At 63.6% G+C, this 26,117-nt stretch overlaps 2 protein-coding genes across 6 annotated transcripts in view; one reads left to right on the forward strand and one right to left on the reverse strand.

Moving 5' to 3' along the window:
- The window catches only part of NT5DC2 (5'-nucleotidase domain containing 2), a 51,625-nt gene extending 51,238 nt beyond the window's left edge, over positions 1–387 (forward strand). The window contains exon 14 of the mRNA XM_061396778.1: positions 48–387. Within this exon, the coding sequence (XP_061252762.1) occupies positions 48–309 (262 nt within the window). The 3' untranslated portion in view covers positions 310–387. The remainder of the gene's footprint in view (positions 1–47) is intronic.
- STAB1 (stabilin 1) lies at positions 302–25,798 on the reverse strand. Of its 5 annotated transcripts, none has more exons than XM_061396717.1 (70): positions 25,528–25,769; positions 24,030–24,149; positions 21,238–21,374; positions 20,788–20,903; positions 20,497–20,582; positions 20,356–20,425; positions 19,868–19,963; positions 19,492–19,602; positions 19,055–19,251; positions 18,724–18,854; positions 18,430–18,554; positions 18,067–18,146; positions 17,746–17,883; positions 17,466–17,606; positions 17,261–17,323; positions 16,872–16,985; positions 16,741–16,794; positions 16,421–16,501; positions 15,923–16,081; positions 15,450–15,512; positions 15,115–15,210; positions 14,783–14,869; positions 14,405–14,516; positions 13,765–13,951; positions 13,569–13,662; positions 13,308–13,466; positions 12,042–12,137; positions 11,423–11,518; positions 11,242–11,289; positions 10,963–11,093; positions 10,696–10,807; positions 10,260–10,337; positions 10,072–10,170; positions 9,846–9,944; positions 9,633–9,764; positions 9,256–9,384; positions 9,061–9,117; positions 8,598–8,681; positions 7,955–8,150; positions 7,743–7,838; positions 7,605–7,650; positions 7,434–7,510; positions 7,136–7,261; positions 6,906–6,979; positions 6,705–6,779; positions 6,333–6,455; positions 6,011–6,058; positions 5,721–5,798; positions 5,461–5,607; positions 4,949–5,089; positions 4,812–4,871; positions 4,424–4,600; positions 4,254–4,340; positions 3,992–4,141; positions 3,833–3,889; positions 3,551–3,752; positions 3,132–3,281; positions 2,943–3,047; positions 2,732–2,839; positions 2,461–2,654; positions 2,222–2,366; positions 2,009–2,142; positions 1,754–1,919; positions 1,569–1,678; positions 1,367–1,486; positions 1,139–1,288; positions 955–1,059; positions 731–877; positions 532–648; positions 302–452 (listed from the first exon to the last, which is right to left on the reverse strand). In XM_061396717.1, the coding sequence occupies exons 1-70, from the start codon at positions 25,606–25,608 to the stop codon at positions 396–398; spliced, it is 7,827 nt and encodes a 2,608-aa protein (XP_061252701.1). In that variant the 5' UTR covers positions 25,609–25,769; the 3' UTR covers positions 302–395. The 5 variants fall into 5 exon arrangements, with proteins under 5 accessions (XP_061252701.1, XP_061252700.1, XP_061252703.1 ...); XM_061396716.1 differs by having other exon boundaries at positions 21,238–21,413; XM_061396719.1 differs by lacking the exon at positions 24,030–24,149 and having other exon boundaries at positions 25,528–25,768.
- Positions 25,799–26,117: the final 319 nt, after the last annotated feature.

Below are 26,117 nucleotides of genomic sequence, written 5' to 3' on the forward strand. Positions count from 1 at the left end.
CCCCCCCCCCTCGGGCGCTCCCCGAGTGCCCGTGTCTCCTTCGGCAGGTGCGTCACCAAGGCGCTGTTCAACGCACAGTTTGGGAGCATCTTCCGCACCTTCCACAACCCCACCTACTTCTCGCGGCGGCTGGTGCGCTTCTCCGACCTCTACATGGCCTCCCTCAGCTGCTTGCTCAACTACCGCGTGGACTTCACCTTCTACCCGCGCCGCACCCCCCTGCAGCACGAGGCGCCGCTCTGGATGGACCAGCTCTGCACCGGCTGCATGAAGACGCCCTTCCTCAGTGACATGGCGCACATCCGCTGAGAGTACCTTTATTGTCTGGATCAGGCCCAGCCCCACCTGTCCCGCCCTCTCCGGGCAATAAAAGCCGTCTCCCTCGTGCCTCTGCGTCACTTCACCTCGAGGATCCTCTGTGTGTCGGGGAAGTCCTCCTCCAGGACCGAGTCCTGAGCGGGCGGCTGTCGGTTAGTGTCTGGGCCGAGGCTGGGTCCCGGGTCCCCTTGCCACCCCCCCAACCCCACTCACATCAAAGGGTTCACAAAAGGCCTCATGGCTACCAAAGACCGGGTTAGGGACGGAGACCAGAGTTGGGCTGGTCCCTTCCTGCCACGGGGAGAAGTCGTCAGCAGCAGCATCTTCTGCCTAGAAAGGCAGGTGAGTTGTGAGACCTTAGCAGCCTTGCTGGCTCAGATCCCACACCTCCCTCAGCCCCCTGCCCAGCTACCTGGAAGGCAGAGAAGCCAAAGCCCGTGGACCGGCTTCGGCCACGAAAGTAGAGGGCTCCGGCCACCAGGCCAAGGACGGCTCCAGCAGCCACCACAGCCCCCACGCCCACTGCCACAGGCGGGGCCTCTGGGGCCACCACTGCCCGCTGCAAACAAGGAGAGCGTGAGGGACCTGGCCGCAGCAGCCCCCTCACCCCTCCTCGCCTGTCCACGCTCAACTCACGGCCTGCGGGGGCGCCAGCAGGGGGCTGGCCAGAGTGTGGATGATGCCATTGAAGGCCAGGATGTCCCACACGATGACACGGCTGACCACAACTGCCCCTGGGACCTGTAGGGAGACTGGAGTCAGGCCCAGTGATGATCAGTGAGGGCTGGGCCAGCAGGGCAGGAGCCACCTCCAGACTCACTTCAGGGGCCCGAGAACTGTTGCCGGGGCCCAGGTTGCCGATGACGAGGCTGAGGCCCGAGTGCGCGGGAAGCAGGGCACCCTGGCTCGCGTTGGCGCTCAGGAAGGTGGTGTTGGAGGCGTGCAGCTCCAGGTCTGGACCGCTCAGGCTCTGTGGGCACAGCACAGCTGTTGTGGACCAAGCACAGCAAGCAGAGTCAGGCCCTGTGCGCCCCACACTCCCCGTTACCGTGTTGTCGGTGAAACCTTCATCGACAGGGACGAAGAGCGTCTTGTAGGTGCGCTCGTCATCCAGGAAGTCCAGAAACTCGAGACCCCTCGGGGTGGCATTGGCGTAGCCCAGTAGCATCTGGGGATGGTGGGACACAGGGTTGTGGGTGGATTCCCTCCACAAGGATCCCCGCTGCACCACACCCCTGGCCCCTGGATACCCCATAGAAGATGGAGAAGTTGGCGGTAGTGGCCAGTACATCCAGCAGCTTCCCATTGCACACGCTGGTCCCATCGCCCACGAAGCCATCGCGGCATCGGCAGGCCACATCTGCAGGGAAGGCAGTACAGTGAGTGAGTGGGTCAGCGGGGAGACAGAAGCGAGTGGGCTTAGGGGCGGCCGTACCTCGCATGCGGAAGCAGTAGGCGTCCCAGCGCTCCGAGAGGTTCTCCCGGGCGCCCAGGCTGACCACGCCCACCTGGCCGTCCCCACAGTCTGCCGCGGGGAAGACGACAGGGTGGGCAGCCGAGCCATTGGCCAGCCAGCCCACAAGGCAGAGGTGGAGGCCCAGCTGTAAGGGGAGAAGTGGAGGCTGAGACCCAAGGCCCAGTTCAAAAGGGCCCCCACAGGCTTGGCTTCAGACTCCCAGGCCCCACATACCTGCTGGGCAGCAGAGAGCTGAAGGAGAGAGGCAAGGACAGCTCCCTGGGCCCCACAAGCCGCCTCGGCCTCTGAGAAGTTCAGGCCATAAGGGCCGCTGGGGGCCTGGAGGTGAAAGACACCAGCTCGCTTCTCTGCAGAGGGGAGGGGTGCATGGTCAGTGGGCCATTACCCGGTAAAGTGAGGGTGCGGGGAGGGGGCGGGGAAGCACACCCTGGAAGTGAAGGTCAGTGCACACGGCGTCTGCGTGACAGGGAGGCGGCCGGTCCAGGCAGCGGTCCACGGGCGGCTCAGGTTCCAGCAGACACTGCAGTCCATCACCCACGTAGCCGGCGTGGCACACACAGCGCCGTGTGTTCTGGGGCAGGAGAGAGGTGGGCACCCTTCGGGGCCTGGGGCAGCCAAAATCGGGGGGACCCCCCCCACCCGGTGGCTTGGCTCCCCCTGCTTACTGGCCCAGTGTTCAGGCAGTCGGCGTGCTCACTGCAGCCCCCGCGGAGGCCATCCTCACAGGGGTTGCGGGCCCGGCAGCTCCAGCCATCGCCCTCGTAGTCTGGCCAGCAGATGCAGGTGACCACTGTGCCCGCCTGGCTGCAGTTGGCATGCTCGCTGCAGCCACCACGCCCATCCTGGCACAGGTTCACCACTGGAGGTGGGGAGGAGGGTGTTGGACCAGGTAACGGGAGGGGATGGGAGGGGAGTGGGCGCTCCACCCCTGCTCACCTGTGCACGTGCGGCCGTCCCCTTCGTAGCCCAGGCTGCACTCACAGCTGTTGCCAGCGCGGCACACGGCCTGGGGTGCGCAGGGCGGAGCACACACAGGCTGCAGCTCTGTCCCCCAGGGCCCACCCCACACATCCAGGTTAGTGGCTGCCCTCCTGGACTCCCTTCCATCCGAGTGTGCAGGTGGGGCACGAGCACAGGGCCCACTCACCCAGCTGCACCTCACAGCGTGGCCCCGTCCAGCCCTCATCACAGAAGCAGGAGCCGGAGCCCCCCAGGCCCTCGTCACAGCGGCCGTGGGAGGTACAGTTGCAGGCTGGGGAGAGGGACAGGCAGGATGGTGTTGGCACACGGGCCAGGGGGGTCAGGGAGCAGGGCAGGGCCGGGCAGCACAGCCTACCTTGGCACAGGGGCCCAAAGGCTCCCGGGGCACAGAGCTCACAGGCCGTGCCGGTGAAGCGCGTGTGGCACCTGCACTCCCCGCTGCCGCTCATGCCGTCCATGCACGAGCCGCGCTGGTTACAGGGGCTGCTGGCGCCACCAGGGCAAGCTCAGGGAGGGGATGAGGAGAGAGGTGAGGTCAGGCCTCGTCAGGAGCCCCGCACATGCACCCCCAGCCCCCGTGCCCTGGAGAACACCTGGACCCCTAGCCCAGTCCACCAGGTCCTGTTCCACCTACACCCCCACCTCTGCTCAAAACACATTCTCCTGCAGGTCCACTCACCCCAGCCTGACCACCCTGAGCCCCTTGCTGTGCTCCCAGCCGTCTTGGGGGCTGGGAGGCCCGGGCGGCAGAGTCTGCAGCCTCGGGACACTCACCTCGGCACTCGCTGCCGTAGTGACCAGGGCAGCAGCTGGGCTTCCAGGTGGTGGTGACACAGTTGCGGTAGCAGCCCCTGCCCAGGCCTTGGGGGTGACCCCAGTGGCTGGGCCGGGTCCACACACTGCGCAGGGCCAAGGAGTGCAGCGGAGGGGACGTCCAGAACTTGGAGAAGTAGCGCCAGCAGGCCTCAGGGCTGCCCTGGGCCAAGAGGGATCGGGCTGCAAACCTGCGCCTGTTGGGCCCTGCCCAACCCCACCACCTAGTGCCCAGCCCCTTACCTGCTCCTGTGAGCCCGGAGGGCAGGGGGGTTCCAGCCCACAAATGCTGCAAACTTTCTGTGAGGAGAGGAAGGCAACACGGCAAGTCGAGTGGGTGGACAGGACAGTGCCAAGTGGCCTTGGCACCCCCCTCCGCGTCTGGCCTGTGGCCTCCCTCACCAGCCACAGCGGTCGGGTCTCGAAGCGGTCACAGCGGGCACCAAGGCCAGGCGGCTCCAGCAGCTGGTCAATGCCATAGGCCAGGCCCCCCTCAAAGGGCAGGTGTCGCTGCACGATTTGGGCGGCGTCCTCTCCCACCGTGAGTGCGCCCTGCCGGGGAGGGGTGTGCAGTAGGCAGGCGGCGTCACAGGGGTACTGCAGCCCCCACTGTCCAGGCCACTGCCTCCTGCCGCCCTCATTCAAGCATCCTCCCCAGACTCACCGGCCGTGCATGGCTGCAGGAGAAGGAGATGGGGGTCCCATGCATGGTGCGCAGGGGGCCCAGGTTGGGCAGGTCAGATGCCAAGGCCTGAACACATGGAGCCCTGGTTGGAGCTGGGTGGGCAGCCTGAGGGGCAGGCAGTAGGGACCACGCCCTGGGGGTGCACCTACCTCGACGTTGCGGATCACGTGGCCCCGCAGAATGGCTGCCAGCTTGTCACGGTGGTCCTTATGGTAGAGCCAGACCTGGCGATCAGGAGGCAAGGCTTGTAGGGCGGAATCTGTGGGCCACAGCATGGTGAGCGGCCTGTGGGAGGAATCTTGAAGCAGGGGCAGGAGGCCAGCCATCTGGTGAGAGAGGAGGTGTGGTCACAGCCCCGGCCGAGGCCAGTGGGCTGATGGAGGGGCCCGGGAGAGGCTCCAGGGACCCGGGTAACCTTCCCACCAGCCACCTCCTCTGTAGCCATCCCAGGCCGACAGACATGTACATACATGTGTGTAGCCAGGTGTGCGGCCACGTATGAGCACACACACTGAAAAGCTCACACGGGGGCAGTACCGTCACAAGGCCACTGAAGATCTTGTAACCGAAGGTCTCTGCAGCAGCAGTGAAGTTTCTCTGGGGACAGGGGCTCAGTGAGCAGCGAGGTCAGGAAGGGGGTGAGGGAGGGTCCCAGGCCCGCAGCCAGGTCCTACCCGCGGAGCTGGGGCAGCATCAGCTTCCCAGTGCAGCACTTCCGGCGGCAGCAGGACACGGTCGATGAAATGCAGGACACCGTTCACAGCCTCCTGGTCGCTGCTCACCACGCGTGCAAAGTCGTTGATGTAGATGTTGCCCTGGGGGTGGGCCCGGGACGGAATGAAGCCAAGTGGTTGGGGGCCTGGTTGGGCGAATCTTGGGGAAGGAAGTGGGCAGGATCAAGGCAGAGCGCGGGCCTTGCCTCCTGCCCAGGGAAACAGCTGTGGATTTGGCTGGTGGGAGCCCCACGGACACGGGGCCACACTCAGAAGTCCTGAGCCCAGGACTAGCCCCTGGCTGGTAGTAGGCAGCGTCCAGGGCTGGTGTCATCTCCCTGTCAGTAAAGCCAGCCTGGGAAGGTGAGAGGGTCTTAAAGCCACGGGCGCAGGGCCCAGGCGAGGACCCTGAGAGCAGTGGAGTGCTGGGTCTGTGGACAGCCCGCATCGGGGGTGGGCGGGGTTGGGCCTACCTCCCTCTCGCTGAAGCGCAGCGGATGCCCCGAGAGTGCGGTGGCATAGCCCTCCTCCAGCAGCTCCTGGCTTCGCAGCTGTCGGCAGCCAACAACGTGGTACCGGAACACAAGCTGGCGGTTGGCACGAATGCGGGCCAGCTCGTCCTACAGTGGGAGTCACAAGGGTGCAGGGGCCTCACTGCCACCTCTGTGCCCAGGTAGGGCCCACAGCCCAGCAGGCCCACCCCACCCCAGCCTTGCTCCAAGGGCTGAGTCACCTGTGACATGTTGGTCAGCAGATCTGCATGCGGCACAAAGACTGTGAAAGGCCCGTCCCCCTTGAGGTCCTTGTATTCCTGAGGGGAGAGGGTAACAGCTTGAGTGGGAAGGGCAACTTGGGACCAACTTGAGGCTTCTACTGATTTTCCAGGAAAGACCTGGACTCAGAAACCAAACCAGCAGCCAGCTTCTGACCAAATGAGACTATCAAGGCTCAGAGACAGGTGGGACCTGCAGGTCAGAGAGACCCAGGCTGGACCAAGGATGTGGAGGCCAGCTGGTCACTCACCAGGAGATGGAGGCTGAAGAAGGAGGCGTGCTTGTCCCGAAGCAGCTCCTGAGGCAGGGAAGGCAAGGGTCAGCTCAGAGTTTGGTCGGCCTGCAGTCAGGGCTGGTGCTTGTCCCAGCACCGGGAGCCCAAGGTCTGGCCAAGGCAGAGACGAAGAAAGGAAAGCCAGGGCAGTCTGCTCTGGGATCAGAATGGGTTTCATGGACCGTAACTGGGTCAGGCCCAGGTGGAGTCAGGATCAGGAGCAATAGCCAACACCATGGCTCAGGCCCGTGGGGGGCACTGCCAGGGTCGGGTCAGGGCCCTCCCTGGGTATCATTACCAGGCTGATGCGGGCTCGGCAGGTGAAGCCATCCCCCACGGTGCGGACTGCGTCGCAGGCACAGGTCCTCTGGCCATCCCCTGTGCTTTTGCACACGGCATAGGGGCTGCAGCCTCCGTTGTTCTGCGGTGGGGACAGGAGAGAGGCAGCGGTGACTCCCAGCCCTCCTCAGCCGTGACCAGCCCTGGGGAAGGGGCCGCGAGCTTCCCTGTCCACACCCCAGAAACCCGTTTCTTCCTGCTCACACCTGAGCTGGTGGTGAAGGTGGCTGTCCCTTCAGAGGCACTCAGGACCCCGCTGGGGCTCAGGAAGGCTGGGCCCCCCTCCCCGGCCCCTCCCTCTTGGACGCTGGGGGTGCCCTGGGGGCCTGACCTGGGAGCAGGGGTCCAGGAGCACACAGGCCCGGATGCCATCCCCACTGTAACCTTCGCGGCAGCTGCAGGAGACCTGTCACAGATCCCAGTCAGCGGGGCTGCTGGATGGAGGCGCACCCCTCCGAGGGCCTGGTCTGAGGAGCACCCGCCCTGTGGGGGACGGCCCAGCCCCAGTGCGCGGCTCCCCCAGTCATCTCACCTGCTGGGGGCCTGTGGGGATACACTCGGCATGCATGTGGCAGCCCCCATGGCGGATGAGACAGCTGTTGGCTTCTGGGGGAAGAGGCGCTGGGATGAGGGGTAGCCCCTCCGTCCGTCCGTCCGTCTGGGTGCTCTCCCCCTACTCTCAGCACCCACACTCCCGTGTGCCCCTCAGCCCGTCCTGGTCTGACTGAAGCCAGACCCTCAGCCCGCGTCAGCCAGCCTCACCCCGGCACAGCTCCCCATCGCCCGTGTAGCCGTCCAGGCAGGTGCACGTCCGCTGACCAGGTGCCACGGTCGTGCAGTTGGCGTGGGGGGAGCAGCCGCCATGGTCACGCGCACATGGGTCCACCGCTAGGGGCAGACGGGCCGAGAGAGCCGTGAGCAGGGCGGGGGCGGGGCAGACGGGACCAGGAGCAGGGCAGGCGAGAAAGGGGAAGGCCAGGGGGAGGGTGAGACCCCAGAGGGGACAGAGACTGGATCTAAAGGGCATGGAAAGGGCTCTGGGGCCGTGGAGTGGCTGGACCTGAACAGGAGACGCCATCACCCGAGTACCCCGCGGCACAGACGCAGACAGGGGCTGCAGCCGAGTCCTGCACGCAGCTGGAGGGGACAGCGATAGCTCAGGCGGGCCTGCCGGTCCCCCGCCCTGGCCCCAGCACCCCCGCCCACTGGCCCCAGGGCCGAGCTCACTCACTTGGCATTGGGGTCACACTTCTGCAGGCACTGAGGGCCACTGATTTCTGGGAGGGTAGGAGGATGACGGTTGTGACCATGCGGACCCTGGAACCACCTCCCCAGTGCTCGCCCCTCTCCCTGGGGGGCTGCTCCTCACTCTGGTCACAGCGGAGGCCCTGCCAACCCACGTTGCAGACGCAGCTTCCGTCCCCGCGGAGGCCCTCCTGGCACAGCCCATGGGCGCAGTCACACACTGGGAGCAGGACGGGGTGGGGGGGACAGGCATCAGCCGGTGCCCTGCTCTGGGGTGTCCATCCCCGCTGCCCCTGGCCGGCGTCCCCACCTCTCCTGCTCGCCCCCCGGGTTCACCTCCGGTGCAGTTGGGCCCGTAGCGGCCCAGCTCGCACATCTCACAGGCCGTCCCGTGGAAGCCCTCGTGGCAGCGGCACTCCCCGCTGCCCAGGAGCCGGTCCTGGCACTGCCCGTGGCCTGAGCACACGCCACCCAGACCCCCCGGGCACGGCTCACACAGGGTGCCGAAGAAGCCAGGGCAGCAGTCAGGCACCTGTGGGGAGCATGAGGACGTCAGGGGGTGGGAAACCGTGGGGACGGCAGGGCCGGGCATCTTGGGGCCTCAGAGAAATGGAGCCTGCCCTCTACAAGCCTCTGCAACAGAACTGAAAGAAGGGCCAGTCCGGACCCCACGGTGGGGGGCGCAGTTGCCCCACTGCTGCCCCAGGGTTTGGCTGGTGCAGTCAGCTCCAGGCTGAGCCCTTTCTCCCCCTCTGCACCCCCAGTCCCTGGAGACGTGGCCTCAGGGACACACACTGGCCCCTCCAACCTCAGCCCGCTCTCCCTTCCCCTTCCTCCAGGCCGTGGCTTCCTGGCTTCATCTGTGTCCCAGCCCCCACCACTGCCCCTGAAGCCTGATCTGGCCTCCTGCCCTGCCCCCCTCCCACCTCCTCTCTGGTCAAAGTGGGGGGTGGGGTGGGGGGCCTATTTCAGGGCAAACCTGGATCTTCTTGGCACACGTGTATGAACAGCCCCGGGAGAAGGAGTAGCCAGACCGGTAGACACAGCTCTTCCTGGGGGTGTCCTGGAAACGGGACAGGCAGAGGGCTCAGCCAGCGGTCAGGGAGGGGCAAGGTGGTGAATGGGCAGACCGACAGACTACAGTGATCAGCGGGTGAGACAGGTGAACAGGACAGATAGCAAAAGGGTCAAAGAAGGACCAGGACAGACCCCAGGAAGAGAGGGTGGGTGAGACCCAGACGTGGGCCACAGGCTGAGTGAGTCTGGGTGAGGCCTCCTCTGGGCAGACATGACCCAGGCCTCCGGGCCTCCAGGGAAGTCGAGTGGCCCACGCTGTCCAGGAGTCCATGCCCGGGTGAGCAGAGCTGGGCTGGGGAGCCTGGACACCTCAGGTGCGTGAGAGCCAGTGAAGCAGGGACGGAATGAGCCGGTCCCCTTCTCACCTCCAGCTGGTAGCCCTGAGTGCAGCGGAATTTCCGGCTACAGTTCACACATTTCTCCTGAGGAGAAAGAGAGCAGAGGATTAGGCAGCCCTGAGGTGGGGGGCTCCAAACTCACCTGGCCTCCTCGGCGGGCTAACAGCTCTCCCACCCTCCCCAGGTGCCCCTCCCGCTAGCCAGCGCTGCCCGGCCTCTTACCCGCAGGGCCTCTGCGTGGCTGTGCAGGCAGCGGCTTGAGCCCACCGTCAGGACCCCCGACAGGCCGAAGAGCGAGCGGCCAGGGGCCTGCAGCACAGGGCCTTCCAGCGGCACATGGTTCACCTCGGGCTGGGGTGGGGGGCAGAGGCTGAAGCCCTCTTCCCACCCCCTCCCCACCCTTACCTCAGGGGCTGCAGGCCAGGGAGGTGCCCCAGATCTGGCGTAACCCCATGGATTAGGGGGGGTCTCCCGGGATGGGCCGTCCCTGGACCACAGGCTGGAGGTGCCCAGGTGGGGGAACTCCAAAGGAAAGGGGTGTTCAGGAGCAGGGTGCTGGGGGCAGGGTCTCCTTTGCCCACCCCCTGCCCAGTGCCAACCTGGCCACTGTGGTTGTAGAAGACAAGCCAGTGGGCGGGCCCCAGGAGGGAGTTGCGGTGCCCCCCCTTGCCCAGGGCCTCTGTGGAGAGCGCCTCGCCCAGGATCACGTGGTGTCGCACAACGTCCGAGTCCTGGAGCGAGGAGGAGACGCTCAGGGGCCATGCGATGGGAGGCTGGCCCGCCCCCGGTGGCCCCAGTCCCGGTGGTCTCACCAGGCTGCTGCTGTTGGCCTGGGCCTCCAGAGAGCGGTTGGTTGGCACGAAGATGGTGTAGGCGGTGGCAGCCTCAATCTGGGGAACCAGCCTGTGGCGCTAGGGGCAGGGGGCAGGTGTCAGGGGTGGCCCGCTCGCCCTCAGTCCCCGCCCTGGGAGCCAGCAGCCTGGCCACAGCCAGGGGGAGGGCACCCCTGACCAGACGCCCCCCTCCGCCCACCCTTACCTGTAGCAGCTCCCGGAAGAGGTGGAAGGCAGGCACCGAGTCCAGCTGCTGCAGCAGCCCCTGCCCCCCCAGCACATCCCTTCTTGGAGGCAGTAAGACCTAGCACGGAGCACGGGAGCTGGTCAGCACGTCCCTCCCCCCTGCCCTGCCTAGAAGCGTCCCTGTGCGCATGTCCCCTCCAGCCATACCTGGCTGAGGACGTGGAGGACTCCATTGGTGGCAAGGAGGTCAGCCACGTCCACGCTGGCATTTTGCACCCAGACCCTCTGGAAGGCAGCAGGGAGAGCTCAGGAGACACAGGCAGACGCTTAAGAGTGGGTATAGCACCAACAGAGGCCGCTGGCCACAAGGTGCCCAACTGATCTGGACACTCTCTGACTCAGCACCTACCACATGGGCACACAGACCCTCGCTGGGGCCCAGGCATGAGGGGACAGGGGTGCATATGCAGACCACGATGGACAACCCCCAGCCGGGCACTCATTCCGGCAGCAAATGTGTTCTGAGCACAGCGTCTGGGCTCGGCCCTGGCAGGGCAAGGAGACCCTGGGCTGAAGCCTGCAGCCACCACTCGAATCGACCCCATGCCCATAGGGCCCCTTCTGCCCAAAGCCCACCACATACTCCACTGACGTTGTGAATCTCCCAGCGTACGGTGGGGTTCAGGGTGGATACATTCTGCCCGTGCAGCCGGGCCAGCTCCTCCTCGGACAGGGCGCCCTGGAGAAAATGGGCCCTGGGGGAACACAGTTTAGGGGGGCCGTGGAACCAGGTTAGTGTAACCTATACACTTCACCCCAAAGGGTGAACACATGCCAAGTTGAGGACCTCTGGGGAGGGGCTGGGTCTCGCATGAGAGCCCCCTCCAAGAGCCCAGCCCTGGCAGCCCACCTGACCAGCTGCGGCAGCAGCCTTGGCTGAAGCCAGAAGGCCTGGTCCTCGGTGCTCAGCCGACGGATGGCAGACTCCGAGGGAACCAGGGCTGTGACTTGGCTGTCGGCAGGAAGAGTGATGCCGGCCCCCTGTGCACGCGGTGTGTGGAGGTACAGGAGTCATGAAGGCAGCCACCGCCTTGAGATCGCCGTTCCCAGCCTCCTGGCCTGCCCTCCACCCCCTGCTGTTACATGGCCTGGATGTGAGTCCCCAGCCCAGCATTCCACCCAATCCTACCTTAATCCACTGGTAGAAGACGGAGAAGTGGGCATTTGCCTCCAGCTCCTGAAGGGAGAGAAAAAGCTGAAGTCACCCGTCTAGGGCCAGACTTGAGCCCCTTCCCAGGGACCCTGAGCACTGCCCCAGCGCCCTCCCCACCCATGAGAGGACTCCTGTCGGAGAGCAGGGAACCACTCACCTTGAGGATGTCTCCGTAGCAGCTGAAGCCATCACCCCCATAGTCAGGAGGACATGTGCAGACCCGCTGGCCTCCCCCCACTGCCCGGCAGGTGGCCTGGGGTGGAAGGGCAGACACGGCCTCCATTCAGCACCCGATGGCGAGCAGGATAGCACCCCTGGCCATCTCTCCATTCACCCCAGCCCATCCACTTGTCTGTCCACCTACCCACCCCTCTCTCTCCACCCAGTCTGTGTTCAAGCGGCTCCTTTGCTGGGCCTGGCCCTGCCCCCCAAGACCAGTGAGCATTTGACATGGGTCACACTGACCCACCACAGCAGATGGGGCAGCCGGGAGGCCCTGGACCCTCAGGAGAGGCCTGAGCTGAGAGCAGGAGGAGCTAGCCAGGCCAAAGGTGTGGGGCGGGAAGGCCCGTCGGGCAGTGGGGATGGAGTCTGGGCAGGGGTGCGGCCTTCATAAGGAGGCATCAAAGCTATCTTATGGGCAAGCAGGTGACAGGGTTCAGATTTGGGATGCAGAAGGATCCCAATCCTGACCGGAGACAGGACACTGCGGGGGCCAACCTCCCCCAACCCAGATGCCTCCCCTGGGCACGGAGACCTCTCAGGGACCCCCTCACCAGATCATGGCACCCCCCGTTGCCCGCCCGGCAGGGGTCAATGGGGCTGCACACGTAGCCATCTCCCGCGAAGCCCAGCTTGCACGTGCACCGGCTCTGGAGATGGAGAGGTTGGGGGCGGGGAGCCTCATCGCACCAGAAGCACAAAACCCTTTCCTCCCCGACCACTCAGCCCTCAACGGGCGAGCGCCTCTGGAGAGGCCTGTTCAGACCCCAGAGGAGCTTCTCCCAGCCCCACCCTCGGAGGGTCAAGTTCCAGTGCAGAGACTGAGGCCCTGAGGGGAGACTGGCTCTCCGGAAGAATCCGAGGAAGTGATGCTGTCAAGAGGGGCCTCCTGTGCAGCCTGGGGCCCGCCAGGCTGCTGAGGTCTGCAGCCCGCGTCCACATTGCAGGGGAGACCCCCCGGATATCAGCTGCCCCTCTCTGCGTGTTGGGGGCACCTCCAGCTGCTTACTCCATCCTCAGCTCTGAACTTGAAAGCTCCTGATGGAGTTCACATCCAGCTCTCAGGTCACCTGAGTGCCTCTGCTGAGGCCCCATGGGTGTGGTCCAGGAGCAGAGGGAGCCCATGGGTCCCTGCGCCAGCCCGGACCACCCAGAGGCTGACCTTGACACAGCCAGGCCTGGCCTCCTAGCTTGCATGTTCGATTCTTCAACGCTAGCCAGTCTGCGGGCTCACCAGGCCTCACAGGGAAGGTTTCAGGTTCTGAGATCCTTTGACTGGATTCTTAGACTCCCAAGTCCCAGAGCTGGATGTGCACGAGTCTACAGATTTCAGGATGTCACTCTCCTTGGGCAGGGGTCTCTTCGAGCTTTTGCTCAGTACTGAATCCCTACATCTAGAACAGTGACTAGCATGTGACAGGTACCTGGTGACCTGTGGGAAACCAGCAAGCGAGTGGATGAGCTACTCATCATAAGACAATGGCCCCAGAGGCCAGTTAGAGCAGAGAACTCGTGGATTCTTGGTTATGAGAGTCCTCACCCCTGAGAGGCAGGAGTCACAGCCTTCTGGTCTGGGAACAACACTGCCCTAGACTGGCACCTTCCTCTCAAACTATTGTAACCATCATGTTGGCGTCTAGCACCTGTCCGCTGCTTTCAGATTGTACAACTCAACATTTCAGAACTGGATTCGCATCGTGTCTGAGGTTTAAGACCCTGAGCTTGAGTTCTTAGAGTGGATGTTGCTAGAGTCAGATGAGCTGGGGGGAGAGTCCCCCACGCCCACCCCACCCTGCTCTCTTGAGGCCTGCCAAGCTCACCTGCCCGGGTCCCACATAGCTGCAGAGGGCATCAGCATGGCAGCCGCCTCGCAAGTCCAACTCACACTCGTCAACAGCCACGCAGACACGACCGTCCCCACTCCAGCCTTTGTGGCACATGCAGTGGTGGGCGCCCCGGGCCCCAGGGACACACTCAGCCTGTGAGAGCCATGGACAAAGGACTCAGGGTGGCAGGCTGGGGACGAGGGAGTCCTGCCTCTAGCCCATGGGTCAGGCCTTCAGGGCAGGGGCCAGGCTCACGTTCTCTGAGCACCCGCCGCGGTCTGGGCGGGAGCAGGGGTCGCTGGGTGTGCAGGAGAAGCCGTCACCCTCAAAGCCATCCAGACAGAGACACCTGGGGGTGGGTGAACGAAGGGCCTCCAGTGAGCCTCAGGGAGCTCTGAGCAAAGCACGGTCACGGCAGGCAGGGGAGCAGACAGGGAGCCCACGTCCTCACCTGGAGACACCCCCCTGGTTAACACAGCGGGCATGTGGGTGGCACTGCTGGGCTTGCTCCGTGGACCCACAGCTCACCGTGGACTCGTTGCAGAAGCGGCCGCTGAAGCCTGGGGCACATGTGCCATGCTGGCACACCCCCCCACTGCCCGGACGGTTGTCACATAGACCGTGGACACAACCGCAGTCTGCAAGGAGCAGACGGAGCAGGGAAACTGAGGCAGAGGCATGGCTGGCTGGGAGCCAGGACGCAGCTGGGCAATGCTGGGACTGGAGCAGCCAGAAAAGGTCTGACTGCAGGGTCACAAAGTCAAGTCATCCCAGACTCGAAAGGAGAGGGGAAGAAACAAGAACAGAGCAATTCGTTGCTTACAGTCACCCTATTCTAGCTGCCCTGCTCCCAACACCATCACAAAGTTCTTCTGTGTGTGTCTGACCTAAACCCTTCATGCTTTAGATTGAACTGTGGTTGTCTTTCCAGCATGGATCAGACACCTGCTTGTGTTTCCAAAATCTTCTCCATGATCTGTGGCCTGAACCCTTTTTCCTGAGGTTCTATTTCATGTCTTGGGAGTCCCCAGCCCACCTTGCAAGCAGACCCTTTATCTCCCTGGCAGGGGGTCTTGGCCAGGACCACCCACCTTCCTGGCACTGGTCTCCATGCTTGTTCGGGTTGGAGCAGATGTGGCAGGCGATGCCCTTGTAGTCTGGGAAGCAGAGGCAGGCCCCGCTGCCCTGGACCCCATCGCTGCACTGGGGGTGAGCAGGAGGCAAGAACAGTAGCCGGGAGGTGATTATCCACACCCTCTCCCCTAACACCCCTTTCTCCCCACAGCCTAACTCTGCACTCCTGCTCCTTGCAGAAGACCTCCTGCTGGAAGAGACCATGAATCACAGACGCTGCCAAAAGAACCAGCCCCCTAAAAGGCACCTGGCCCTGGAGGGTTCACGGGTGACTTCTGCTCAACCTAGGCGCCCCTATCCCCCCACCCTTCATGCCAGGGCAGGAGAGGACTCACGTTGCCTTTGCCATAGCAGGGCTTGGAAAAGCCCCCAGGACACTGTAAACAGTCAGGCCCAAAAAACCCTTTGCAGCAGCCAGGTTTCTGTAAGAGAACACATCTGAGGGTCTGTTGGGAGCCACGCTGACCCCCAGGTCCAGCTGGCTTCTGCTCTCTGGTCCCATGTCTGCAGCAGGGGGTGGCCGAGGCCCCTCTGGGACCCCTTTTCCACCCTTAGGATGCAGCACAGCTCTCTGAGGATGGCAGCCCACCCAGCCATCCTGGCGGGTGCCCCGGGTGCCCCAGTGCCCCGGGTCGCCAGGGAGCGAGCGTCCCATGCCCAGGCTCACCTGGATGGTCTGGTTGCAGTAGTAGGCGCAGCCCTTCTTCAGGACATTGAGCCCAGTAGGGTCATGGATGTAGACACACTCCTCAGGAGAGATGTCCTGGGTGGGCCGGGCCAGGCTGGTCAGCAGGCAGGGGTCCTGGGCCGGCCCCCTCGCCAGGCAGCCCTGGTCAAAAGACCTCACCCCCACCCCTGGGCCAGGCACTTCTGCCGTCAGCGGAGCTGTGCCTCCAGGGCCAGCCGAGTCTCCCAGCCCAGCTTCCCCACCCTGACCCAGGGCAGAAACCTCACTGGGCAGTCAGGAGTCAGCCCCCAAGGACCGGGCCAGGGGATGCTCACCAGCTTCACGCTGTTGGGGGGGCACGTGCTGGTGTTCAGGGCTTGGCAGTCCACACAGGAGCCCTGGGCAGGGCAGGGGGAGGAGAGGAGAAGGCTTAGTCATGGTTTATTTATTTAGCAAACCCTAAGATGGTGGCACTGAGCCAAGACCTGAGATAGGAGAAGAGTCACCACAGGAGGGGGCCGGGGAGGCGGGGAGGGGGCGTTCCAGGCAGAGGGAAGAGGGTGAAGGCCTCGTGGTGAGAGAGCTTGTGTGAGAGCAGCCGAGGCCTGGGCGGGGAGGCTGGGAACAGGGTGGAAAGGCATGAGTGATGGCCAAGGGCCTGTCAGGAGGACTGCTGAGAGCTGGGTGGGGGACATCCAAGCCAAACTGTGGGGCCTACGTCCGAGCCCCAGAGCCACCCACTCTCTAGAGGACTAGACAGAGGCGCCTCTTCTCCCCGGAAGATGGGCCCCACACGAGCGGCACTCACCGCCACGACCGCGTGCTGCTCCTCGTTGCAGAGCTTGGGCAGGATGGGCAGGATGGTCGGGGGCAGCAGGACGCCCTCCAGCATGTGGATCACGCCGTTGGCAGCCAGCACATCTACTCTCCGCAGGGGGACCCCCTCAGGTCCCATCAGGATGCGCCCCTGTGGCAGAGCCCAGAGTGTACCCTCGGCCTGGCTCCCCTCTGCACTCATCGCACTGTCAAGGCCCCTCTGCCGGCCACCTTGTCACTGCCCCCCGGCAACGTCTGCCCTGGCAGAACCGCTCCAGCCTCCACTCCCTGATCCATGAGGTTTCTGCCACACGGAGCCCCCCGTTTGCTGGGACCAAGGAGAGGGATTTGGGCTGTGCCTGCTCCCACATGACCCCCACAGGGCCTGCCTGGGCTCAAAGGGCTCAAAGCACAACAGCAGGTCCGAAAGAGGTTTGACACTGGCTGGTCATCACCAGCCCCTCCACTGGTCCATCCCTGTGGCGCTCACCTCCTCTGAGATATTCACAGCCAGGATCTGGTTTGCCATGGTGAGCACCCGACCCTTGGAGAGGAGCTTCTCAACAGTCAGCTGGGGTGGAGGAAAGGGTGGCCTTAGGCCGGGCACTGGCCACAGCTTGGGGCCACGCCCAGTCCTGCCTAGGTGACTTGCGGCTACCACCTTGGTCCCCAGACTTTTCCCTGTGCTGTAGAGTCCAGATGGCAGTGGGGAGGAGGAGGCAGCCCAGGGGAAGACCGGCCTCTGCAGACAAATCCTCTGAGGGCCCAGAGGCAGGTGTCAGCTGGCCACCCTCCCAGAGGACCTCTCACCTGGCCGTGGTTGTAGACGTGGTACCTCACCAGCTCCTGCAGTTTGGAGAGACCCTGGCAGGAGAGAGGGGTCTTGGCTGCTCAAGGCTCTGGGCCCTGTATCCCCAGCCCCCTCTCTCTCATGAGCTTACCGCCGTGAAGAGGTAGACCAGGCGGCCATCCCGCAAGCCATCCACTGCCTCGTTGCTGGGGGCAAAGACTGTGAAGGGCCCGGGCCCATCCAAGAAGGAGGGCAGCCCGCAGTTCTGTAGTGGGGAGAGAGAGGTAAGAGGCCAGCCCTTACCTCTAAGTCCTGCCTGGGCCCTGCGGTGCTCAGTCTGCAGGGAACGCCACCAGGAGTAAGTGGGAGACACTGGCAATGGGTTCACGCTACCACAGCTGCAGGATGGGGATGGGCAGGTTCTGGGACAGGGGCGTGGGCCAAGGCCCGTCCTACTCCGGAAACCCAGGTCACTGTGCGGCTACATTCTGGGCACTGAGGGATCCTGGCCCAAAAGATCAGACTTTCCCCCAGACTCACCTCCAGGATGGTTTCAAACCGGCTGAACACCTCATTGGAGGCAAGGATCTGGCCGATGGTCCTCTGTAAGAAGGCATGAGTGTGAGGGCCCAGAGGGGAAGGTGCTCCGCTCCAGCCCTGCCCAGAGCTGCTGAGGGGCCTTCTCTGAACTCAGCACAGGTCAGAGGTCATCCAGTGGCACAGGGCTGGGGGAACAATAGCTTACCTTGGGGTCCTCAGGGAGCTCTGGTGGGGGCTGCAACCGCAAGGCAGTGACGACGTGGAAGAGGCCGTTGGCCGCTGGGTAGTTAGCCTTGTGGATGGTGAATGTCTGCTGCGGCTGGTCTTGGTATTTGTAGGTATATTTCTGATGAGACATGAGATCATTGGCTCAGACTCCAAACATCCACCCCTTATCCTAAGGCTCTGTCCGCCTCCACGCCTCCTCCTGGGCTGTGTTCCCCACCTGTGACTCCTCTGGTCTCCAGGCCGGGGCCCCTGCTTACCCTGAAGCGGCTGAAACTGACGGTGATCTCCTGCCCGGCCAGCGTCCACCACCGGCGTGGAGCCTGGGTCCCCGCCTCCTCCAGCATGTGCTGGCCGGCGATGATGTGCTGTCTGCACAGCTGCTGGGCGACGGATGCCTGCGGGCACAGGGGCAGGGGTGCTGAGTGGGCCCAGGGCAGGCGGTCCTCTATCGTGCCACCCCACCCAAGCAATGGGAGGACAGGGGGCCTCCCAGGGCTTGGTCCCGAGTGCACGGGTGGTGGGCACGCTCTCCAGGCCCTTCAGCCTGGGGCGGGTCCAGGGAGGAAGCGGGAGCTCACGTTCATAGTCCTGGAGGAGACGAGCGGTGCCAGCACGGTGAATGGGCCCGACGTGCTGAGGATCTCCCGGCAGCCCTGGTCTGGGGGCAGGAGGGGGCACGTCAGAATGGGTCTGGGAGGCCCTCAGGCATCAGTCCTGGGTCTTGGAGCATTGTTGGGGGGCGGGGGGATGTTGGGGTAGGTCTCGGGTAAATGAGGACATCGGCATCTGGGGGGCTAGCTCCCACCTCCATCATGCACCCCAACCCAGTCCATGCTCTGCTTCTACAGCTCTTGGGCAGAGAAACAAGGCATCTCCGGAGAGTCCACCCAGGGTGCTGGGTGTGAGGGGTGGGGTCTCTGGCAGGTGGCAGGGTCACGCACCCAGCATGGCAAAGGTGACTCTCAGCCGCAGTAACATGCTCGTCTGGCTGGCCTTCTGCACCTCGTGGAGCAGGTGTCCGTAGCAGGCGCGCCCATCCCCCACCTCACCCTCCTTGCACACACAGCTGGGACATGGGTAGAAACCAGTCAGGCTGGGGGCCATGGCCAGGCTCCCCCTTCCAACCTTCACCCACCATCCACACAGGCCCTGAGGTTCGCACGGGTACACACTCGCCCCGGCCCAGCAGCCCTCTCCGCTGTCCCTGGGGCCCAGCCCGAGGCCCCCGTGCTCACCTGGTCTTTCCATCAGGGGTCACCTGGCAGGTGGCTGAGCGGTCACAGGAGAAGGCGGAGCAGTGGGCGAAGCAGCCCGCGGAGCTGTCGTGGGCAATGCTGACCAGGCCTGGCTTACATAAGCAGGAGGCCTGGCCCGCCCAGCCGGGGAGGGTGGGGTGACACCACGTCCATGAGAACCCAGAGAGCTCCGCTGGGCCCCCACGGCCGCCCTCCCAGACGCGGGCGGTCATCCTCCTCTCATTTTATAAATGGGGCAGCTGAGGCTCCCAGAGCCGTGACAGACCCACAGCCAGAGTGAGTGGGGGAGCGCTGGGGGCCGCCAGCTCACCTGGCCGGGCTTCCTGTATAGACACAAGGTGGAGTTGCTGGGGCAGCCGCCGTTGTTGGTGGTGCACGGGTCCTGGGGCAGACACACCGTCCCATCCCCGTGGTAGTTCTCAGGGCAGCGACACTGGGCCTGCCCTCCAGGGCCCACAGAGCACTGGGCAAGCGGGGAGCAGGGTGACGGCCGGCAGGGGTCGGAGGCTGCGGGGGCACAGAGAGAGCCCACATGAGCCGGGCCCCCAGGAGCCCCGCCCTCTGCAGCCTCTAACCAGGATGGCCCAGAGACGGGTGAGCAGACTGATCCACACCTTGGGGACGGGCCCTATTTCCCTCCCTCAGGGACAGCTCTCCCTCCCTGAAAATGGCCAGACTGTACTCGCTGCTTTAAAAGGATGCTCGCCCCGAGCTGGGGCCCCGGCCTCCTCTAGACCCCTGACTTACCCCGGCACTCATGACCCTGCTGCGTATAGCCAGGCAGGCAGCTACAGGAGGGGGCCTCTTCAGAGCACTGGGAGTTCCGAGGACAGTTCAGGGCCTGGCAGGCGAGCAGCTCTGAGTGGAGAAGGGAGAGGATTTATTGCAGCAGCTCCAGGTTCCAGGCTGGGGAGGAACACTGGAGCGAAGAGGCTCTGCCCACTCTGCTGTGTGACCCTGGCCAGGGCCCCACCCTCTCTGGGCCTGTGGGCGGTGAAGGTTTCAGATGACACCCCCTCCCCCAGCCAGCTGTGAGCCTCTCACACTTAGAAGGAAGCCGGCTGCAGGCAGAGGTCCCATCCTGCTCTGGCTGGTGAGGAGTGCCAGCCCAGCAGCTGCTCACCCTGGTCACAGTGGGCTCCAGTGTATCCAGCGAAGCACAGGCAGCTTCCATCCCCGCGCGGCCCGTGGCGGCACACGCCGTGTACACATCTGCACACTGGGAGGGACACGCAGGGAAAGTGGGATCCCGGCCCCCCCCGGCAGGCACATGGGGATGTCGAGCCCCTGCCCTCTGCATCTCCAGAACTCAGCGCCCGCAGGCACAACCTCCAGATGACAGAGGCGTGGGGCAGGACCACAGGGGAGGTGGGAGCCCAGGGCAGGCACCTGGCCTAGTGTGGGGGCTCAGGGAAGGCTTCCTGGAGGAGGCCTCCAAGAACAGCACGTGCAAGGGCTAGAGATGTGACCAAGCAAAGCTCGTGTCCCCAGAGGAGACGTGTGAGGCTGGACGGCTGAGAGGGAGTCTGACAGCGGTTGGTTGGAGGGACTGGGTCCACACTGGCCCCCAAGTGGACACCGGCCCTACCCTCCTGCTGGGCCAGCGCTCACCTGACTGGCAGTCAGGCCCAAACCGGTTGGGGTCCCAACACTCCTGGCAGGCTGAGCCACTGAAGTTCTCCTGGTGGAGAGATGCACCAAGTTAGTGCAGCCCCTCACGATCCCCCCCACCCAGTGCCACCGGGCCCTCACCTGGCACACGCAGGTCCCATTCCCGTCTAGGCCATCCAGGCAGGTCCCGTGGCCACTGCATGGGGTCTCGGCACCGCCAGGGCACTCTGAGGAACCCCCCCCACACACAGAACTCAGGTCTGTCCCGAGGACCCCCAGTTCGCCCAAGCCCAGCAGCTCTGGGCAGCCCCAGATGTGGTCCCTCCCTTGGGGGCAGCCGAGTCAGGTGGCCAAGCTGTGCATTAAATGAGCCAGATGAAGGAGTATGCCAGTGGGCGGGGACGTGAGGAACAGGGCTGGGCACCCCCATACCATAGCACTGGGACCCCCAGTAGCCCGGGCAGCAGGCCTTCTGCACCATGTCCTTCCAACACTCCAGGCTGCAGCCGCTCATGGACAATAGAGAGTCCCCCAGCTGGACCTCGTATCTGGGGACCAAGGATGGGCAGGGTGAGTTGAGGACTGCCCCCTGCAGCCCCCGGCCCAGCCTCCCACCCTGGGTTCCGTGGCTCTCACTACTCCCCCATCCCTTCCCTCCTGGCCCCGAGCTGAGCACAAGGCCTGGCCCGCGGCGGACGCTCAGTAAATAGCGTCAGGCCCGCCTCCTGCTCCTTTCTCCCTGCCTACCTGCCTCACTGGAGGGGCCAAGAGATATGTAGATGAGTGAATCCCTGCCCTCACTCCCCAGGCCTGCCAAGCCCTCTTGGTCCCCTGCCACCCCACAGGACACCCCTGGAAGCAAGCGATGGTGGGGATGCACACCGGCAGTCCTGTGAGATCTTCTCCGGGAAGGCCCGAATCCAGCCCAAGGGACACACTCGCTTCTTGATGGCGGGGCATGGGGTGCAGGGTATGTGAGTGACGAACTTGGTCTTCACATCGCAGCGTTTGGACCGGACCTGGCCCAGGGGCAGGGTTTGCAGTGAGGGGCCTGGACCCTGCACACAGCCAGGACTCGTGGTCACAGCGAGGCCGAGCACCCCTCTCCAGGCGCTGGTTCCCCATCTGTTCATCGAGGAGGTCCTGAGTCTGGGGGGGCCCTGCCTGTCACAGGCTGTCCCCTGCCACAGTGCATCCCTATGTCCCCAGCCACGCACCTCTGTCTTGGGGCCCGGAGGCACACACAGAAGCCCGAGTCTCTGCCTTCTGACATAAAGGGCATCTGGCGTTTTTGTTCCATTCTGGGTGATTCAGAGGAGGAAACTGAACCCCAGGCAAGTGGCCCTCGCCGGTAGCCACTCGGGGACTTGAAGCTAGACTCTCAGCCTAGTGCCAATTCTCACCTTTCATTTAAACACAAACGCTAAGTGACAGAGATACACTGCCACACCATGCCCCAGCCCCACGCAGGACGAGAGCTTCAGCCACATGCCGTGGGGCTGCCCATCCAGCTGGCCCCCTGCTCTGAGCACATCCCTAGCTCTATGCTGACCGCCTCCGCCAGCTGAGGGCCCTGCCTGCTCCCTCAGGTCAGAGGCCCAGCAGCCGGCACCATGCCTGCAATAGACCCACACGAGCAGGCGTGTGGGAGGGAGTCTGAGTTTGGGCCAAGCGGTCCCAAGCCCTGGTCCAGGCCTAACCCACAACCCCACATGCCAGCTGGGACCCAGGGGGCCACTGCCCATCACTAGGCGGGCAGTGCTGGCAGTGAGGGAGCTAGAAGGACCCATCCCGGGGAGGCAGCCGTTGAGTTGGGACCTGCAGGATGCATGAAAACTGATCAGAGGCAGTGCTCCTGGCAGAGGAGACAGGAGAGGCAAAAGCCAGTAAGTGGGAAGAAGCAAAGAGCCGCGTGTGATGAGGCAGAGACAGGCAGAGGGGCTCGGGCCAGGCCAGCGAGGGGAGGTAGAGTCCGGAGGAGCGCCGGGACTCACTTGTGTTTTCAATGGGTCCTCTGACTGCTGCATGGAGAACAGAGCAGGGGCCAGGGAAGAGAGTGCCAAGAAAGCCCTCGAGTCCCACCTGCTGGCCTGTCACAGCCCCCGCAAGTCCACCAGCACCGGGGCTACCATTACGGCAACAATGTTCCAGCCTTCTCCAGCACTGACCCTGAGCGACACTCCGGCTGCCAGGGGAGAAGAGACCCCAGGGAGGAGCACTTTGATGAGGAGAGGCTTTAGGGACTTGAGGCCTGGCCTAGAGACGCTGAGAAGTTCCCATCTGAAAAATGCTGAACACACTCCAAAGGGAGTGAACCCAGAATCTCTTTTTCCTAGAACACATCACAGATGTGCAGCTCCCCAGGCGAGAGAAAAGGAGAAATAGCGCCTGAGCCCTTTTCTGGCGAACATGAAGGGCCCGGGGCCTCTCCCCACTGCTGCGATTTGGCCTTTTCCGCTCCCTCTGTGGTCTGCAAAGAGGGAAGTTGCTGTAGGAGGCCTCAGGCTGGCTGTAGGCTGGATGCTGTGGTCTCATTCCCCATCCTGACACTCGGGCTTTGCTGACCCAGAGAGCAACTAGGAAGTTGGGTAACTCCCAGCCAGGCAGCTGCTGGCTCAGGGCAAAGGCTTGGCACGCAGCTGGTTCCCCTGAGGACCACCTGGCCAGCCAGACAGCTGCCAGCACCATCACCAGGGGCCTGGGGACCAGCGAGAGGGCACCGTCCTTACTCCTGGACAGAGGGGGTTCCATTAAGTAGGGCACGAGTTACCAGTACGGGAGGAAGCTGGAGCCTGTGCCCTGCTGGTGGAGTGGATACACATTCAGGAGATGTTGCATCTGTAAATCGGTGATGGATGGATGGATAAACTAGTGACCAAATCACACCTCTCTGGGACCTCACCAGAGGTGGGCACTCAGGCCCCCTCTGCCTGGCGGCCTACAACCTCACCACTCATCCCACTGGGTGGAGTGCAGCTGGATCCCAGCCGAGTGCTGAATCAGATTCCCTTCTTCCCGAGGGCATCTCAGGACCCGTCTGAGCCGGGCGGGCACTGCCCCCCTCCCTGTCCTAATCCAGAACTGATTCTGCAACGTCTGCTTCCCACAGAGACACTGCTGGGGAAGTTAAGGAGACACGAGGTGTTAAGCTTGTTGAGACAAGATGAAACAAATTCCCCCAAGCTGGGGTCTAGGGCCCAAAACCCAAACTCCCTCAAGACCAAGGAATCTCCAAACTTCTCCTTGTTGTAGATCAATGTCCCTCTCCCCTCAAACCCCAGCTGAAGCCTGCAGATTTCACTTGCATCAGCATGTGCCCAGCAGAAGGGGCACTGGCAGAGACTTGAGTAGGCAGGTGCTAAGCCCCCTCCTCCAGGAAGCCTTCCCTGACTCACTGCCTGAACCTCCATCTGGCAGAGTCCTACGACTCACTAACTGTGACCCAGAAGTTATCCGTCCCCTCAGAACTTCAGTTTCCTAAGGTTCACAGTGAGTCTCATGCTACACAAGATGCGGAGAGTGCTGAGAGGCCAGCGTTGACACATTCCTGACAAAATCCCCAGGGCCTACTTCCCTTGCCCCGGCTGGCTGAGCCCCAGGCCCAGAAGGCAGATTTACAGGTGGTCTGTGACAAGAAAGGGCCTCCCAGATGGTGCTAATGGTAAAGAACCCACCTGCCAATGCAGAAGACTAAGAGACACGGGTTCAATGCCTTGGTCGGGAAGATCCCCTGGAGAAGGAAATGGCAACCCACTCCAGTATTCTTGCCTGGAGAATCCCATGGACGGAGGAGCCTGGTGGGTTACGGTCCATGGGGTCACAAAGAGTCAGACACAACTAAAGCGACTTAGCATGCAGCACACATGTGACAAGGAAAAACTCCCAGCCTGAGTATCCCCCCAAAGACCCCTGTCACAAGAACATGAGGTGACCTTTGAAATTCCCTTGTGTTGTACACATGACGAAACTGAGGCAGGGAGGGAGCCAGAACCACTTGCAGGGCTCAGCATGGCCTGAAACACTTGGCTCTGCCACCATCTCCCTAACTTTTTCAGCCTCAGATCTGCCCATCCCCAACCCTGACCTGGCCCTGAAGCTGGGGAGGCCCCTCTCCCCGCCCCTCCTCTGAGGGACCACAGGCAAATGAGTGAGCCCCGTGGTGGCACGGGGCCTGGGTCCCCACCTGGTCCTGCCTGGCAGTGGGGCCCTGGGCAAGTCCTTGCCCTCTTGGGACCTCAGTCTGCCTGTCAGTGATTCGAGGACTGTCACCACGCCGAGGGTAGGGGGCTCTTACAGAAACTCCAGTCGGGATAACGTCCCCACAGCGGGGCCTGGGCGGATCTGCAGACAGGCAGTCCGAAGGGGGCTTGTGCACGCAAACCCGAAGCCGTGCCTTCGGACCCTGTCAGCTCCTTCCTCGTAGCCGAATCGGGACTCGCAGAGCGTGGCTCTGGAGCAGGACCAACCTGTCTCTATAATCCCTGGGCCTTGGCTGCCTCAGGTGGAGAACAGGGCCCGCTGCTCGGGGACTGGGAAGATTCGAAGGCATGACGTCCCTGTGCCCAGGGCTGTGTACTTGGCGAACACAGGGTTGTGTTATTAGATGTGAGGGTGTGACTGGTGGCTGCTGTTTGCCCAGGAGGACTGGGTATGCATAGACCTCACTGTGCCTCTGGGCACTCTCAGGGCAGGACACAGGCACACACACAGGTGCACACACACCCAGCATGCCTACACACAGCCTCTCAGACTGTGAGCCTCTCAGTCTGTCAGCTCCGCGAGGTTGGGGGTGATCACATCTCCCACCCTCAAGCCAGGGCCAGAGAGAAACCAGGCCTTATTCCAGGCCGGGGGATGGGCCTGGCTCCATACCCCTAACCCTCAGGCTGGGGAGCCCTGGGAGAGCTGCCCACACCACCTGGCTGGCTAGCCAGAGACAGGAGGGAAGGCTGAGCTTCCCTGCCACCCCAAAGCATTGAAAACACAGACCTCAGCCTGGGGAAGTGGGCACAAGAGCCCAGCCCTCCATCCGGCTCAGAGAAGGTCAGACAAGCAGCAGCTGCCATGTGTGTCACCAGCCCCGTGCCTGCTCCACGAGCACACCCTCCCTGCTCCCACCATGGCCAGGAGAGCCTGGATATCACACCCCACCGATGACCAGCTCATACTCACCTTCTGCTCCCCAAAGAAGCTGGGGCCTGCCAAGCAGAGAGCCAGGAAGCAGAGCAAGAGGTGGCCACGGGGCCCTGCCATGGCCAATGGCGGCTGGCGGGCACGTTGTCCGGGACAGAATCAGGGCAGCGGTGTGGGGAACGAGCTCTGGGAGGCAGGCACTTCACTAGCAGGCAAGACGGGGCGGGCAGGCGCTTTAAAAGCAGCCGGGAGGCCCCGCCAGCTCCCCCCCCACAGGAACCCGCCAGGATTTCCTCCTGCATATCAGCAGCCTGCAGGCGGAAGGGAAGGTGCTGGCCACTGACCCCTGCATGGATGCCTGGGCCCTGCTTGGGACTTCCTGGCCCGGGACCCTCCTCCTGGCATCACAGCCTCCAAGCCCACCATTAGCCACAAGCCTGGGGTGTATCAGAGTTGGCAAAGCCCATTCAGGGGCAGATGCAGACAACTCCCCACCCCAAGCACCTACAAGCCCAGCATGTTTCATTCAGAGGCTCTGGGGGGTTCTGGAGGGTCGGGGAGAGGGCAGCCTCAGAATCGGGTCTGCCTGCCTCTATCTGTCCAGCTGCTCAGGGCACCTGGCAGCCCCT

The sequence above is a fragment of the Bos javanicus genome, chromosome 22, assembly GCF_032452875.1.
Source record: "Bos javanicus breed banteng chromosome 22, ARS-OSU_banteng_1.0, whole genome shotgun sequence".
Lineage (NCBI taxonomy): Eukaryota > Metazoa > Chordata > Mammalia > Artiodactyla > Bovidae > Bos > Bos javanicus.

Coding starts and splice junctions, on each gene's coding strand:
- STAB1 (XM_061396716.1), bottom strand. CDS start 25,608: ATGGCAGGGCCCCGTGGCCACCTCTTGCTCTGCTTCCTGGCTCTCTGC. Junction 9,765..9,845: donor AGGCCAACAGCAGCAGCCTG/GTGAGACCACCG, acceptor TCCTCGCTCCAG/GACTCGGACGTTGTGCGACA. Junction 1,679..1,753: donor CTACTGCTTCCGCATGCGAG/GTACGGCCGCCC, acceptor CCTTCCCTGCAG/ATGTGGCCTGCCGATGCCGC.